The sequence below is a fragment of the Molothrus ater genome, chromosome 1 (assembly GCF_012460135.2).
Source record: "Molothrus ater isolate BHLD 08-10-18 breed brown headed cowbird chromosome 1, BPBGC_Mater_1.1, whole genome shotgun sequence".
NCBI lineage: Eukaryota > Metazoa > Chordata > Aves > Passeriformes > Icteridae > Molothrus > Molothrus ater.
Window position 1 is genome coordinate 95,068,634 of NC_050478.2, and position 16,403 is coordinate 95,085,036.

Genomic DNA, 16,403 nt, shown 5'->3' on the forward strand with positions numbered 1-16,403 from the left:
CAGCATAGTTAGAGGTGATCTGGATAAGAGGGAAGGCAGAATCCAGACTGGGAAATGTTTATTTATTGTTGTAGTTCTACTTACCTCAGTGATTATACCCATAAATAGATAATAATAGGCAAATCTTCACATCAAACTCAACAAGAACATTTCATTGCACTTCCTATTTAAAACCTTCAGTGAAGGACAAAGAAAGAGATTAGTTTGACAGTAGATCTTTCTTCAAAGAAGTAGGTAAGTAAAATTTTGTATATAGTTAGGAGGAAATTGCAGTGTGTATTGCTCATATTCAGAAACTGGAATGTGAGCTAGGCAGCATGAAGAGTGATACTACAAAACAGAAATAAAGTCATGTTGATAAAATGCATGTATATATTCCCTTTGTCTTGAAGTTTAAAACTAAAATGTCACGTGTTCCATTCAGCAAGAATAAATTATCCCTAACCCTATTTTACAGCATTAGGGATAAGAGCACTTGATGGACCATATAACAAATGCATGCCATTTAGTAGAATGCCAGGAAATAGCACAGCATTTATTATTTTCCCCACCAATTCACAGCCACTGAATATGTGATTTATATGTTTTATTTAAATTAGAAAATTTAAGAAAGTGTTTTGCTGATTTTCTTGATATGGTCTGTCAGTTGATAGTCTCTGTGGGGGAAGTTTCATTTAAGTTCCGATGTAGCTTTGATATCTCCAGGAAAAAAGCTGCAAACAATTTGGTTCCTTCAATATAGTTGTGTCTGTGAAGAAGGAAAGAAACACAATGAAGTCTTGTCAGGCTGTCCTTGCAAAATTAGGAATGTAGTCCAGTGAAGTTTTCGGAGTCTTCATAGGAATTTGCAATATTGGTAACCCCCGAAAATTACCAAGTGCACAGAAGTGCTGGACATCCTTCAATCTGGTACTCCTCTGGATTTACTTCAGAAAACTATTTTCCAGGTTTACATACCCAAATTGGTATTACCTGTAGCCAGCAGCGTTGAGGCTTTAATGAGGAGAGACAAAAAGTAATTTGAGAATTATTGTAGGATTCTCCTCTCTCCAGAGTTCAGCATGAATTCACTCAGAGACTGCACAAGTGTTCAGGCAACACACTGAGTAGTGGCTTACCATGGTGCCTCCAACAATAAACACCAGTGACAGGTTTAAGCTATTTTTTTGTATAATTATGCTAGTCGTGGTCCCTGGACTATAAATAACTCTTTATAGCTGTTTATACTGAAAACCACCAAAATCCTAACAGAACCGTGAGTGTCTGTGACTTGTGCACTTCAAAACAGATGCTGTGATGGAAGAGTGCCCATCCACACCATCATCTTCATTGCTAGAGAAATGAAAATTGCCAATGCAATGAATTTAAAGACTAAGTAGACACCCAGTGAAAAGTGTATAATGGTATGCTTTAGACTGGGAATTTTCCTTTCTTGCTTAGCACAACATCTAGTGTGCTGGAGATAGTAGGTTTGGGCTGCCCAATGCACAGCAAAGCTTCCCATCTGGGCATGCTCATTCATGGGTCCCAAGGGACTTCAGTTGCCCCTCCTTCTCAGTAGCAGAAACTGACAAACGAAATAAACCTGCTTATTTTCTCATTTTGGGAATGCTCCCCAGCATCGGCCGCTCCAATCGGAAGCATCATCACACTTTTCTGTGTTACAGTCTGAAACATTCTGGCAACAGGAATTGTTGAGCCATCACGGATGAAATCTGGACCTTCTCCAAAAACTGAAATATATTGGAAAAATGAATTAATAAATAGGTGTAATCCAGGTGGTTTTCTCTGCTATCATAGATTTAAGGAAAGAGCTGATACTAAGAGCTTCTGAGTAGAAATGGGTTTGAGGGTGAAGCCAATTGTTCTCACAAATCAGCTCTGCTCTATAAATCTCTGGTTTCTTATCAATACAAAAATAAGTAAACGAGGCCTTTTGGCTACTCCTATAAAACATATCAAAATTTAACAAGGTATGGAAGATGCTGATGAGTTGTTCTATCAAAACCAATGAGATTTGTAAGAGTAAGAGGCTGCAGCACTGAATTGGGAAATCTGCTTTGCCTTATTGTTGAGCACAATGCCCTTGCACACCTACAGACACACTAAGAACTGGGAAAAAAAAAAAAGGAACACACCTGTTTTTATTGCCCTTCTTGCTGCTTTATATAGTAGATCATTAAAATCAGCAAGCCAGGGCTTTACACCCAAAGGCATGGACACTTTCAGTTTGTTTGGACTGTTCCTCTTGGAAAAGACACCCTCCAAGTGGTCCACCACCTGTAGGGAAAATACTTTTAAAAAAAGCTTTCATCTTGCCACTTGAGCTTATACCCACATTTCTACTTCTCTTGGAAAGAAATAAGTGCTAAAAACATTCAGTGTACTACAAGTCTAGGTTTGCAAGGTGCTAAGAGAGACTGAGTTTACACAGTAGTGGCCAAAGAAAAGATTTGTATCTTACCTGTTTTTTCACAACTGAAAGGTCCATGTTGGGGACCTGACGGATTGAGAATTTGCCAATTACTTTTGCTGGAATGACTGTTTTAATGCCTGATTCATGGAAAGCTCCTTCAATCCCATGAATAGAGAGAGAGGGGTAACGCCACAGGTGTAGAAGTATTTCTTCCTTTAAAAAAAATTCAAAATAGAATTAACAGAATTAAAATAGAATATTAACAAGCCACAATTTATGTAAACAAGCTTTTTCCATCCTAAAATTTGTATTTGGAGACCTCTGTATTTTAAAGATATTTGATTTTTTTTTATTTAAACCCATGCACGTGTATTTTTCTTTTTAAAAATTACTACTACTTTCAGTCATAGAACGATTTGGATGGTAATAGTTTTTCTTAAAATGTGAGAAAAATAGAGCATTGTTTTAAAAATCTTCAAAGCAAATTTTCATAGTGAAAAGTAATATCAGAACAACTTCTGATCTGACTGCATGTTTATCCTGGAACTTGTCACTGGAAAAACCACAAAGCCAGATCCAACCCAGATGATACCAGTGAAGAAATTCTACCAATGAACGCTAAAAAGCACAATAGGAAAGATTATAATTTTCAGTAACTAAGTTTTCCTGGAGAAGATGCAGAGGGAAAATAAAATATTATGATTATCATTCTAAGGAAATAGGAGAAATGTATAAATTATAAACTGGTCTTCATGCAGAACTTCAGGGTGCTGCTGCTTTCCTTCAGTTTTATGAGACTAGACCTTTATCTATACTTAAAATTAACATCAATTCATCCTCATACAGGTAAAGCATCAAAACTCAGTGTAGTCGCATTTTACTTTTGTATTACTGATTCTTACAGTCTAGCTTTAGGTAATTTGAAAGCTATAAAAGCATCCCTGTTAGCAGAACCTACACTACAATAATTATGTTAGTTATAAAAAAATCAATCAACTCCTTTCTCCCAGCTGCCACTCTTATGCAGAGAAATCTTTCCGAGCCAGCCCTTACCTGCTGGCTTTTTATTTAGGATATAATTTTTAATTGCTGGTAAGGAGAAGCTTGTAGCTTTGGATGCTTTTTATGGCAGGCCTGGCAGACATCAAAATCTGTATTAAATAAAAACCATCCAAAACATATCTGCCTAAGGCTGCCTCCCATTTTTTCAGAGCTGAATACAACTTCTTTCCTACTATGTAACCTAAATGTAGGCATTTTAATTCATGTTTTATTTGGCTGATTAGGCTTAGGGGGAGGGAAGGGGTAGGCAAGGAAGGGAGACTTACACTGCTAGTTTTGCATCATTACTTTAATTGATTGTTCATATTTCAGGTCACTTTCCCCAGATGCAGTGCTTTACATTTTCAGCAGACTGATTTTATTTACCTTTTACATCCCAGCGCTCCTTTATTTTATTTTGAGCTTGCCATTGACTGAAAATATCTTTCAGTTTGGCTTTATATATAAATGCTACAAATAGGTGATTTAAATTCTTTCTGCTGAGTATTCACAGAGATATTATGTTACCTTGGTGCCATAGAGGAATTTTTTCACACCACAGTTATTTCTATGTTCCTCTAGATCAAATTCAATCGATTCATACAACTTCCTTTCCTCTTCTGTCAGGGCAGCAACACTGTCGTAGATTCCAGGAATCTGAATATGACCTGTGGAATCCACAAGGCTGTCTACAAAATAAGATACAGATATCAGTACAAGGGGAGCCTCTATTTCTTCCCCTTAGCAGTCATGACACCTTTTCCCTTCTGCCTAGCTCTTTACCAAATGAGTGAGCCTCACAACTGTTTGCATCCGTCAAGCTGCTTCACCAAACTTGATATATTTGCATATTTATTAAGAAAATCATTGAGCTGCTGTTTGTGTGTAGTGTGTGATGTGTCAGCCGAGCTTCTGACATGAAAACATCATCCTACTGGGATACAAAGCAGCATTAAAAAGTCAGGTTTTGCTATGTGTGCATGTATTAAAGTTGCCTGTAATGCTTAAGTGTTCTTAATTTATGCGTGACTAACATCAGCTTAACATGTCTGAAGTCCTGGCCAAAACTGGCCTTACATTTTTCTCCTGAGAAGCAGAGAAGCCTAAGAAACTAAATGTAAACAATAATTATCTGATTGCTTGGAATGTGGTTTGGAGGATGCTTACCAACAAGTGCATCTTTGACTGGTTCCATGTGAATTGTTTTAACTTAATGACCAATCCTAGTCCAGCTGTGTCAGGACTCTGGTCAGTCTTGAGTTTTTATTATTCATTCTTTGCTAGCCTTCTAATATCTCCTTTCTCTTTCTTTAGTATAGTTTTAGTATATAATTTTCTTTTAATATAATATCATAATATAATATAATAAATCAGCCTTCTAAGAACTTGGAGTCAGATTCTCATCTCTCACCTCATCCTGGGGACCCTCACAACAACACCGCAGCAATTGGTGACCACATCTAAGGATCTTTCTTTAATTAGAGTCTTACCTTACAACAACTAACCATGGCCCTGACCTTCACTGGGTGATGATGGGCATCTCTCCCCAGCTGCCCCTGAGCAGTGATGTGTGTTCTTACCCAGCAGCGCTATCAGGTCCAGCAGTGGCTCGTGAATGATGCCCCCAAAAGTTCCAGAGTGAAGGTCCTTGCTGCCACATTCAACCTGCACCAAAACCACTGGTTACATGTGAACACTCACTACCTTATTCTTCGGTCTGCTGGGTCCAGTTTTTTTGAACAAGATCACAAATGAACAGTAAATGGTTGGAGTTTTTTCTAATTATTAAATAGAAAACATCATGTCAGGAACAGTCTGCTTTGGCAGAGAAGATGGAGCTCCGTTGTCAACCACCAAGAGAGAGAAATTCAGCTGTCTGTAGCACTCACACATTTGAGAGAAAGGGTCCTCCTCCACTCCCTCTTTTGCTTCAGTAAGATTAAAGACATCATACATTAAACATTTGCATATTATTACTGTTTCTAACATTGGAGAATAAATTCTTCAAGTTGTCTACCCTTTTTATTTAATGCAAAATCTTCTTTAAAAAAGGCAAAAAATAATCTTGTTTGATACTAAGAATATATGTCCAATCTTAATTCAAGATTGCAACAAATAAAAATTTATAGGTCTCTTGAATAAAAAGTTGTTAGAATAGAGGCATTTGAGTTATTAAATGTGCTCTTTTTCCAGACACATTTTCATACTTGAGTTTATCATAAAATATTTTCCTGCAAAGGACTTGTTTATTCTTCTCAAAACCTCATTACAGCTAACTGTCTACTAGCAGGGAGAGATCATTTTTGATGTTTTAATAGCATCATTTTTCTTAACCAAGACTTAGAAGAATTGAATCAAGGCTGCCAAGGCTCTTTCAGTTAAAAAAAAAAATTCATTCTTTTTCAGACATAAAGGTTAATGCAGATTTTTCTTTAGTTCTCAAGTTCTTTAATCTTCTCTCTGAATTCCTTTTATGCTTCATCAGGAAGCATTTCCAGATGAGAAATTTCTGCTCTTTATTTCACAGTAGCTCACATTGCCCTGCTAAATATAGCATGTTGGCTACAGTGAACTTTTATCTACTCCTGTCAGTGCTTACAAAAATTTTGTGTTGCTTTTAAACCCAGAGATCCAACCAAACTGAGTCCCTTTAGGCTGATTCATTATACCGAGGAGTATCTGCTGCAAAAGAGCAGGGCAGCAGAAATGATGGTTTTGGAGAGAGTTGGAGAGGCAGGTGTAGGGATGGTGTCCATGAGAACAGAGAGAGAAGTGAGAAGAGACTGGCAGGGTGGCAGGAGAGTAATGGGATAGGAAAGGGATCAAGGGTAAAAATGATTGAAGAGAAGTTAATGGAAGTAAATAAGGCTAATGGAACTGAAATGAGGAGGGGAATCTGCAGAAGCCAAAAGGGATGCAGAAGAAAGCTCTGTACTTGTAAATATTAAGCTTTCCTTCAGTCTTTCTCTGCATGCAGGTGTAAGTACAGCTACATCATCCCTGTCTGTCAGAGGCTCAGCTGGAGTGAACCTGTGTCCTTTACCTCCACAAAGAAGCAGGCATTGCCCCGACTCCCATAGGTAAGGGCAGGCTTCTTGTTGCTGAGCCACAGGTTGTCTGAAATTACAATATAATCAACATCAGAGAAGAAGCTCTGGTTTTCTTCCTCAAGTAGCTTCTCTAGCCCCAAGGATCCTGCTTCTTCCATGCCTTCAATTACAAACTTGAAGTTCACTGGCATAGCCTACATAAAAATTAGAAAAGTCTGGGTAAGAAACAAGCATTTTATTTTTTCTTTTAAAAAAGCTTTAAAATTAGGAGCAGACTGGTTTGCTATGCGAATTGTGTTAGGGTAAGAAAGAAGTTGGATGAGTACATAGGATATATAGCTTGTTACATTAGAAAAGCCAGTGACAGACACATATAGGCTCCCAGAAAAACTTGTTCTTTTCCTCATGTTTTTATCTACTATTCATTTTCAGAGGACAATAAGTGATGTCTTTTTTTCTTCTTTGCGTTTTCAGAAAACTTGCTGGAATGTCTCATTAAACAGGCTTTCTGTCAGAGCTGTTCAATATTCTAATTGCTTTGGAAATTATAACTGTCTAATAGCAATTGCATTTTCACAGAAAATTTCCTGCCCCTTACATTTCCACTGTTACTGCCCATGTGGGAGCCACTGGCTGTGGTTTTCCCAATGTTGTCTATCACCAGACTTATATGGTAATAAAAACATTGTCAGTTACTCTACTATAATTGTCTTTTTAACACTCATAAATTTGCAAGCCTGCTGGTTGATAACGATGCATTTCCAAGAGTAATTAGGAGAACTTTTATTATGGAATAGTGGGAGTTGAAAATGCTGACACATCCCATAGGGGACATAAATTTCAACTTAGTTTCCTGTTGCAATTTGTTTTCTCATTTGAGGTTTTAAGATGTTTTCTCTTTTGATTCGCTGCTCAGATTAAAGGCAAGAACAAATATGTAAAATTAAATGAACTTGTGTCATGGATGGGTTCACTGATAAATCATCAGCTGGCCAAAGAAATTTTAGAAACAAACTTTTAATGAATATTATTTGATGGTCTGTGTTGTTTTCTAGAGAAAGGCTTCAAATTACAAAAAAATCTTTTTTTTTGCTTGTTTGTTAAAATGTCAAGATAGCTATTAGTGATTTGAAAAAACTAGAAAGATGTCAAATCCACAACCATATCCACTTACAACTAGTCTTTGGGCAAATATTGTGCGTTTTCAAGGGTTTGAGACCAAGGTCAATTCAGTACTATAGATGCAAGGAAAACATGTTTTCCAGAAGGCTGTAAGGGGACTTTAAAAAAATCAAGACTTAATGCTCAGTTTGTGCCATAATGTCATACAAGAGACAGAAAACTGTACAAACAGAATATGTCATTCAAATTCAGCTTAAAGGATGATAGTTAACCCAGTTACAAGCCTAAAATATATTTTTGGTTTACCTTGACCTTGGGGCTAAGACCACTCCAAAACTATTAAATTGTTTGAAGATGGCTATGTTCGTCATTGTAGAGATTTAGGCAAATGTCTGACCTCAGAAATCTGTCAGACTCTGAGTGATTGTATTCGTATTTGGAGAATGCACCCACTCAAAGTATTTGCTTTGATAAATCTGGACTGTTGGTGACATAACAGCCCATTGTGGATGAACATTTTTAGATGCTTAGTCCCTTCACACAGACACATAAATTGAAGGTATCTTGTAGGCAGACAAAACCAAAGATCAGCAGAATGTATCAGCAGAGATGAGTCTTCATCAGCATTCTGTAATGTCTGTTATTTTACCATTTTAAAAGCTCTCATAAGAACAGAACAATTATCAGAGCTGTGTAATGTATGTAATACATATTGAATGTATGTAATACATATTGAATGTATGTAATACATATTGAATTCTTCCCTGTGGGTTTTCCTCTGCAGGGCAATGGCAGCAAGAGTGTATTTACATTGCAGACAGACTGCTCAAAACAGGAATGCTCAAAGACAAACTATTACTGGAGTGGGACCAGTGCCCTAAGTGTTGTATCAGAAATAGTTAATATTTCAAATTGTATGTAGTCTGTTGGGACAGAGAGGTATCATCTTACTCAGGAATGCAAATGCATCCCTCCAGAGATATAATAAAAATAACAACAAATGATACTGAACAGTAAAAATTAGCAATAAAAATAAAAAAGTCATCATTGATACCTACTAATTTCAAGGCTCTGAATGTTTCCACTGCATTTATCCAAGCTAGGACTGGTCCCTTATTGTCTGTTGCTCCACGCCCATAGAGGTTTCCTTAAAAGGAAAAGAGGAAAGTTTTTAAGCAATCTTTGAATTTTCCTCATCACTTCAATGTAATTGGCAAATTCCAGTTGCCACAGAAGCTTTAGTGATGGAGGGAAGAAGTCCCAAAAGTGTCAGGATTTCACTGACTCATTTTAAATAAGGTGATGAGTGTTTGGGCGCTTCCCAAAGGAACAGTACACTTGTTTTTCCTCTTTCCTTCCTTTTATATGCATTATGTTGTGGTTTCTGCTACATGCCAATTTTTGAGCTTCAATTTTCTTCTCAGGAACTGTTTGTTCATACCAGATATGCCTGGAGGGTTTGCACAATATGCAGTTTCTGGACACATCATTCAGACCAGCTAACAAGCAGCAAAACCCTACAGATAAATGCCATGGCAGAAATATGAAGCTACAAGTCTAAGTATTCAATTTCTTTTCTAACTGTACATCATATGTAGTTATCACTGTACAAACTGAAATCTGTGCCTGTGTATAAGCTTCTGTAGCAGTCCCCACTGGATATACACTGGAATAAGGCAAAAAATTTATGCCAGTAAGGCTATTGGGAATTGATTCCAGATAATGAGAAAGGGCAACTCAGTGGTTATAGCCTGGGAATCAGGATTTCTGAGGTCTTACTTATCTGCTGACCCTCTATCCATTATTTTTGTTCCTTCAGTCAGCTGGCTGTGCTGGAAGGATAATTGCATTAAAGGGTCCTCACATTCTTCTACCACAAATGCTAATATTTCCACACCAAGTATTAGGCAGTCACTGATGGATCTCACTAGTCACAGAACAACCATCAAAGCTGAAAGCTGCTGGACACGTCCCAAAGATTTCCACAGAAATCTTCATGCTTTGGTTAAATAGACAGGAAACCTTCTCCCACACAGAACCTCAGTCACGTGTTCCAATAATGATACAAAACTTATGAGAAGATGCACACCATTGATTTCAGTCAGTGTGTAGGGGTCAGTGTCCCAGCCATCTTCCTTCTTGGCAGGCTGCACATCCACATGACCATAAAAACATACAGTGGGGTTTTGTGGATCCTTCCCCAGTTCTCCAAGAAGCACAGGAGGCAGTGGGAGGACTTGGCCATCAGGCAGCTGCGGAAGAAGGTTAGAAAAAGGCAACTAAGGAAAACCAAATCTTCTAAAACTTAGAAATGTACAAAACAAAAACAAAAATGGAATTCTCAGTATTGAAAATACTTCTACACTCAATTGACTTTTATTTGATTAGGTGCACAAATCTGACTGACTCCAGTTCTAACCTATTCAAAGAAACTAAGATCTTTCTCCTCAACTGTTCATTTCCTGCTGGACCTTGTAGAAGTCTTCAAACATTTTATTGTCATAAATGCCCTCCTCACTAAGCTCTCACTTCCCAGCACCAGAGAAGACAGAGGGAACCTTGTGCTATGGAGTCTATTGGGACACTGAAATAGTCAAAAGCCACACAAATTAATTTGAGGTGGCTTTTTTTTTATTAAAACTAAGCTAAGGCTAAACCTCTAATGTGGCTCTGTGCAGAACAGAGCTCTGCATGGCCCAATTGCATTCTCTTCAACTATCAAATGACACAAACTGAAATATTAAAGTGTTGCTGTACTACGGGCTCCTTGTGCTAAGAATCAGAATCCTCACCGAAAGCATCAGAGAAAAGAAAAGAGAATCACGATTATTGAACTTTTGAATTCCTGTTAGATTAGGAATGTAACAGCCCAGGGCAGGAAAAAGCCCATGGCTACAGTAAACTAAGTTAATTAAAGACTAAGGTTTCTCAGAGATGAATTCTTCCCTATTGCTTTCCAACAATGAAAGAAAATAGTTTGGGTCACTTGGCAGAAGCTCTGAAAACCAAAGATGATGGTTTAGGTAGCTAACATCCCTACATGTTCTGTCTGACAATATTTTCTTTGTAAAAGCAACCTCCCTCATAAAGTAAGTTCAGTGACAAATGATGCATTAGTTCTGATGCTTCATTACAGACAAAAATTTAAAAACTAGCCCCAGTAAAAAACTCAGTCCTTTTACTTCAATTAAAAGCATCAAACTCCCTCCTATCCACAGAACATCAATTTGCATTTGGATTGCCTCTGTGGTTCCCAGTATGCTCTCAGTTCTCTGACCTGATTTCAACAGGTGTCATGTAGGTACAGGACTATTGATAAATTTGTATCTAGCTTTCAAAGAACAACACTGTGTGATAACATACATGTACATAGCACTGAATACAATAGGTGGACCCTGGGTAGATATGATGTTTTAAGCCAAGAATCAGATAAGCACCTGATGTGACCCCAAGTTTACTAAATTAACAGTGGCTCCCAGAGTTGCAAGTCTGTCTGCTGCCAATGCCATCATATGCATTACTTCTTTCCTCAGGTGTGGTTGAATAGAATCACTTTCCACAGCCACCCATTCCTTCAGATCCTGCACAGGAAGAAAAGTGCATTTAGGTGATCCAGAATGTTATTGTCCTCAGCCCTTGTATCAGAAATCTCACACTAGAAGATGATTTCCTTTCTGTATCATCACAGCATTATCACAGTTGCTCTAAGGTTTCAGCATAGAGAAGAGTCTTCCCCAGGGTTGAGATTCCCAATTTTCTAAACAGAGAGGGTGCTCACACTTAGGCATTCACATTGTCAACCCTGGATCTAAAATCCAGTGGAAGAGGAGGTAGACTAGATGCTGACTAGTTTGCATTATAGAAATTGCATTATGTACAGCTTACTTTGGTGGCTCTCATGAGGATTCACAAGTGCTCATTGACTCAATGCATAACTGATACTGACTGGATTAATTATGTTTCTGTCTTTTCACAGAGGGTTGACAAAAATGAAAGCACAAGCCAGCATGGGACCAAGACTCCTCTCCTTCTAAAGAGCAAACCTACAAGAATCAGTTCTGAAGCAGACAGGGTGAGCATCCTATCTGGCTTGCATGCCCCATGCCGGTGCATTTGGCTTAGTGGAGCCTCTCTCTGAACACACTCAAAGGATGCCCATGACCATCTCTTTTGCTGAAGTCCATGCAAGTCCCTCCTTCACCCCAGAGGTTCCCAGCAGCCTGCTCTCTTACAGCCTTGCTGCGTGAAGTGCATGTTGCCCTCCTGATGCCAGACCTGGAACCCTGCTCATTACCTTTGTGACAGGCACTTCTTCTCCTGCCAGAGGAGCCCAGGCCTCTGGAGCACCAGCTCTGTGCTCATTATTTCACTGCAATATAGGTCCTACCTTGATGAAATCACTTTGATGCTCATCAATGTACTGGAAGATTTCCATCTCCAATGCTGAAGAGGATGAGGGGGACATTACTGCCTTAGAGAGCAGCACAGGGCTGAAATGGTTGCTATCTGAAAGTTAAGGATAAAATTCAACATTGCAGACATCCTGCAATATACATTTCTTTTCAGCACTAAAAAGCAGAGACATTTACAAAGTGCTGAGATTATTTAAATCTCGTTTAATCTCCTCAAGCCAGGAGAAAGTATACTCATTTTACCACATAAAAATTTCAATTGATTCAGTCAAGATGCTGAAAGAAAAATTGAAAAAATGACCAAAGAGTGAACATCTTTAGTGTCAGCTTTATAAATAACTTTGGGGTAACATTTTCTACCGAAACATTTGTTGCATCAGTTTTTCAGTACAGAAGCATCAAATTGTATGTTCTGGGAAGACAACCCTGGGGCAAGACTTGCAGATACCAACAGCCCAGGGAACTCATCATTCTTTTGCTTCATTTCTAGAGTCATATAATATCCTGAAATGGAAGGGATCTACACAGATCTTTGAGTCCAGGACCTGTCCCTATACACACAATTCCAAGAATCCCACCATGTGCCTGAGAGCATTGTCCAAACACTCCTCAAACTCTGTCAGTCTTCGTGCTATGACCACTTCCCTGGGGAGCCTGTGCCAGTGCCCAGCCACTCTCTGGGTGAAGAAGCTTTTCTTGATATCCTGCCTAAACCTCCCCTGGCTCAACTTCAGGCCATTCCCTTGGGTCCTGTCACTGGTGACCACAGAGAAGAGATCAGTGCCTGGCCCTCCTCTTCCCCACACAAGGAATTTCTGACTGCAATGAGGTCTCCCTTCAGTCTCCTTTACTCCAGGCTGAACAGACCAAGTCACCTCAGGTGTTCCTCATACAGCTTCCCCTCAAGGCCCTTCACCATCTTCATAGTCCTCCTTTGGACACTCTCTAATGGTTTAATATCTTTCTTAAATTATGGCACTCAAAACTGCCCCCAGCACTCGAGGTGAGGCTACTTTGGTGCAAAACAGAGCAGAACAATCCCCTCCCTTGCCCAGATGGTGATGCTGCACCCCAGGACTTGATTTTCCCCCAGACTGCCAGAAGAAGGCAGAAAAATGGATTCACTGACACACATCCAATATTTTACATGAATAAGGGAAAACAAGCCTGACACTAGAGAGTATTAGAAAACAAATAGCTTTTGTGGTTGATTAAGAGCAGTGACAATACTGAAACACTTGATAACTCTAGAATTCATTTACTACCTGCAAACCTCTCTGCCATCTTTTTTTCTTTTGACAAGATAAGGTTTTAAAGTGTATTTTTCTTATTCCTCCAGTTTTCCTTTCATGTTTGCTTGAAGTTGTTGCTGTAGTGTCTTGAATTGGTTTTAGCAGAATAATCCTTGGATGGCTAAATACTTGGTTGGGCTAAATTCAGAACAGCTGCTGTATCAGGCTGTGGTAGGATGGACTCCAAGGTCAAAACCCAATGCTTTTCTGAAGATATTCCATACTAATAACAAAAGGCATAGATGCAGATCTATCCATAACTCCTCAACTTTGATCCATTGCTAAGGTGATAGGCTATGGTAATATTAATAATTTCAATTATGTTTCTCTGACAGAGAAGGAAGACTGAAAACTCAAGCATGATGAACAAGATGAGGGAAACATTGTTCACTTAGGCTGGAGAGCCTGGCTGCATGAAGGATGGGCCCCATTTTCCAGGCTTCCCACAGAAGCAAGGTTACAAGGTTTGCTTCACTTCCTGAAGTGAAGCTTTGAGAAGGCCTCTGACAGTAAATTTAGTTCCCAGTGTCCAGTTCCTGACATCTCTTCACACTGGAAACACTGGTATTAAAACAGACCAAATGCTGATTTTGCAGGAGAGTAAATCTGCAAAGCACTGTTTTGGAGAAGACTTGTTAACCAAGCCAAGAAAATCCAAATTTGGAGGTGGTTTTTAGGATGGAGAGATGAAATTTAGCCATTGCCCATCACCTTGCCCATCACTTAAGGCTGGGGTTTAGCATTTAAAAAATATTTCTATATTATTTCAATATAGAAATATTTTTAAAATACTAAACCCCAGCCTTAAGTGATGGGCAAAGTAGCATTTTCTTCTCACATTTTTTTCTCCATAAAACAGTTAACCCTGCCTCCAAGAGGTGGATCTAATCAATAATACCCTTCAAATATTTTCATCGCCAGCCACTGCAGCAGCAATTTGTCCTAAAGCAAAAGTGATGATTACAGGAATTTTTGAAGCAAGCATGGAAAAATCTGGACACTTTAGATGAGATAAAGCAGCTTCTGGGATTTAGCAACAAAGACATGGTAGAGAATGAGGCTTTGATAATTTAGGTTACAGTTACCTTTGGATTGAGCTTCTTCAGGTAAGGCTTAAGAACAGGAGTCCTGCAATAAGCACCCTAAACTTAAAACCCCCAGTCTGGATATTTCTTCCAGCCTTGGGCTGTGCAAGTGGCTGCAAATATTTGCCAACTGAAGCCCATTTTTCAGGGGGCAATAGGAAGGCAGAGTGTGGCCCACAGGCATGGCAGGGGGACTTCCCAGGCTGCACAGGGCAGAGGAGAGAAGACCATGAGCCCCAGACTGGGGTGATGGTAACAGGACCCTGGCGAACTGGACCCTGAGTTTCCTGGCACAGACAAGACACTGGCTCTTGCTGGGGTGGTACCTGGGTAGATACAGGAGGGCATCTGAGCCAAGACGTTGCAGGTCATGTTCAAAAGGGGCTCAAGGTCCTTGAAGATGATCAGCATTAGGTAAAAGCTGAGCACAAAGGCCATTTATGTTATTTTATTCTGTTTTTGTCACTGTGCACTTTTGGGCGACTGGGCAATAGCTCTGCTTGTGCCATGTTGCTCAGTCTCACTTCAGCCAGCAGTGTGTGCCAGGGGAGCAAAGTTTACCTTCAGGCTGGTGCTTTTGACTGATAAAGTGTATTCCACCTGGGAGCTGGGCACCACATGAGCTGAAGAAGAGGATGGGACTATGATGGGTGCATTTGTGAGGGGCTCTGGGAAAGTGCAAGGCACTGCACATCCAGAAAAAAGACACAGAAATAGGAATGATACAGAGAGAATTCATCTGAAGGTGGGATGAGACCTGGTTTTGCTGGTCAAGAGATCCCAGGATTTCAATCAGCTGCTCATCTAGAGAGATATCAGGGCTCTTATCTTCCTTTACCACGAAGCTGGCTGGATGCCTCAGTTTCACACCTATTTCACTCATTTTTCTACCTTGTAATTTCCAAACCTCAATTTGGAAAACATTTACAACAGAGGCCACCGAATGCACCCTCGTTTAACCTTACTGTAGAAAACTAGACAGGCTTCTCATGTTTACTTATGTAAAAAAATAGATCTTTTGGTTATGCCATGCTTGACCAAGGAAGATCATAGCAGAGGTCAGAACATGTCTGCTAGAGGCACCAAGCTCATGCAATGGATTTAAATATCAGTATCTCCATCACATGTGATTTCCCCTCCCTCTAGACAAATCTTTGATATTGCTGTATTCTATGCGTTTTTCACTCTTAAAAAATTAGTATGTATATATATATATATATATATATATATATAAATAAGTCACCTTTTGGTGACTTGAATAAATACATGACTTGAATAAATACATACCTCCTAATGTCAGAAGCACAAAAGGGCTGCTTGCTTTTACAGAGGATGTGTGCTGTGGTGCTGGTATCTTTCTCTTTTTGTCTCAGTTACGTGCAAATGACCTGGAAAGAGGCAGACAAGAGACGTAGGTCTTTGTCACGTTTCATTAGCATTTAACTGTTTAAGAAAATGAAACAAGAAGGCTAAAATGCTGTGAAGGAAAAAAACAAAAAAACCCCAACCAAGCAAGCAAAATATCCTAGGGAAATTTGGAATTATTCTGTGATATTTTCCAAACAGACCAAACTTAAAGAAAAGACCATAGATTATCACAAAAATACTCTCATTAAAGTAAGGAACAGTGGCAAAGTTCAGGAAAATGAATGTGAGGAGATACCAAGTAGCAGAGTGCACAGAATATTAATAATTCAAACAAGAAATTAGGTAACAGCTATGTTTTGCTGTAGTAGAAGGAGGGAGGGAGGGGAGTAGCTGGAGGAACTTCATGTTAATCACTACTAATACACAAAGTGCTGCTCAGGAGCATTTGGATGGCAACTGGAACAGCTCGTGCCAAAAAAGGAGTCAGTTTAATAAAGCTGTAGAAAGATTTCAGGCAAGGCTGAAATATCTCAGTGTCATGAGGAGGGGAAAAATTATTTGAAAGAATGATAAATTCAGGGGGGAATATCAAACAAAGACTTCAGTGTTCAATGTCA

At 39.1% G+C, this 16,403-nt stretch overlaps 1 protein-coding gene across 1 annotated transcript; it reads right to left on the reverse strand.

Moving 5' to 3' along the window:
• Positions 1 to 571: 571 nt before the first annotated feature.
• Positions 572 to 15,799, reverse strand: CNDP1 (carnosine dipeptidase 1). Its single transcript, XM_036406633.2, has 12 exons — positions 15,706 to 15,799; positions 12,017 to 12,135; positions 11,067 to 11,210; positions 9,719 to 9,881; positions 8,688 to 8,776; positions 6,501 to 6,701; positions 5,038 to 5,122; positions 3,986 to 4,146; positions 2,465 to 2,629; positions 2,139 to 2,280; positions 1,586 to 1,733; positions 572 to 748 (listed from the first exon to the last, which is right to left on the reverse strand). The coding sequence occupies exons 2-12, from the start codon at positions 12,092 to 12,094 to the stop codon at positions 643 to 645; spliced, it is 1,482 nt and encodes a 493-aa protein (XP_036262526.1). The 5' UTR covers positions 12,095 to 12,135; positions 15,706 to 15,799; the 3' UTR covers positions 572 to 642.
• Between the last annotated feature and the right edge of the window lie 604 nt (positions 15,800 to 16,403).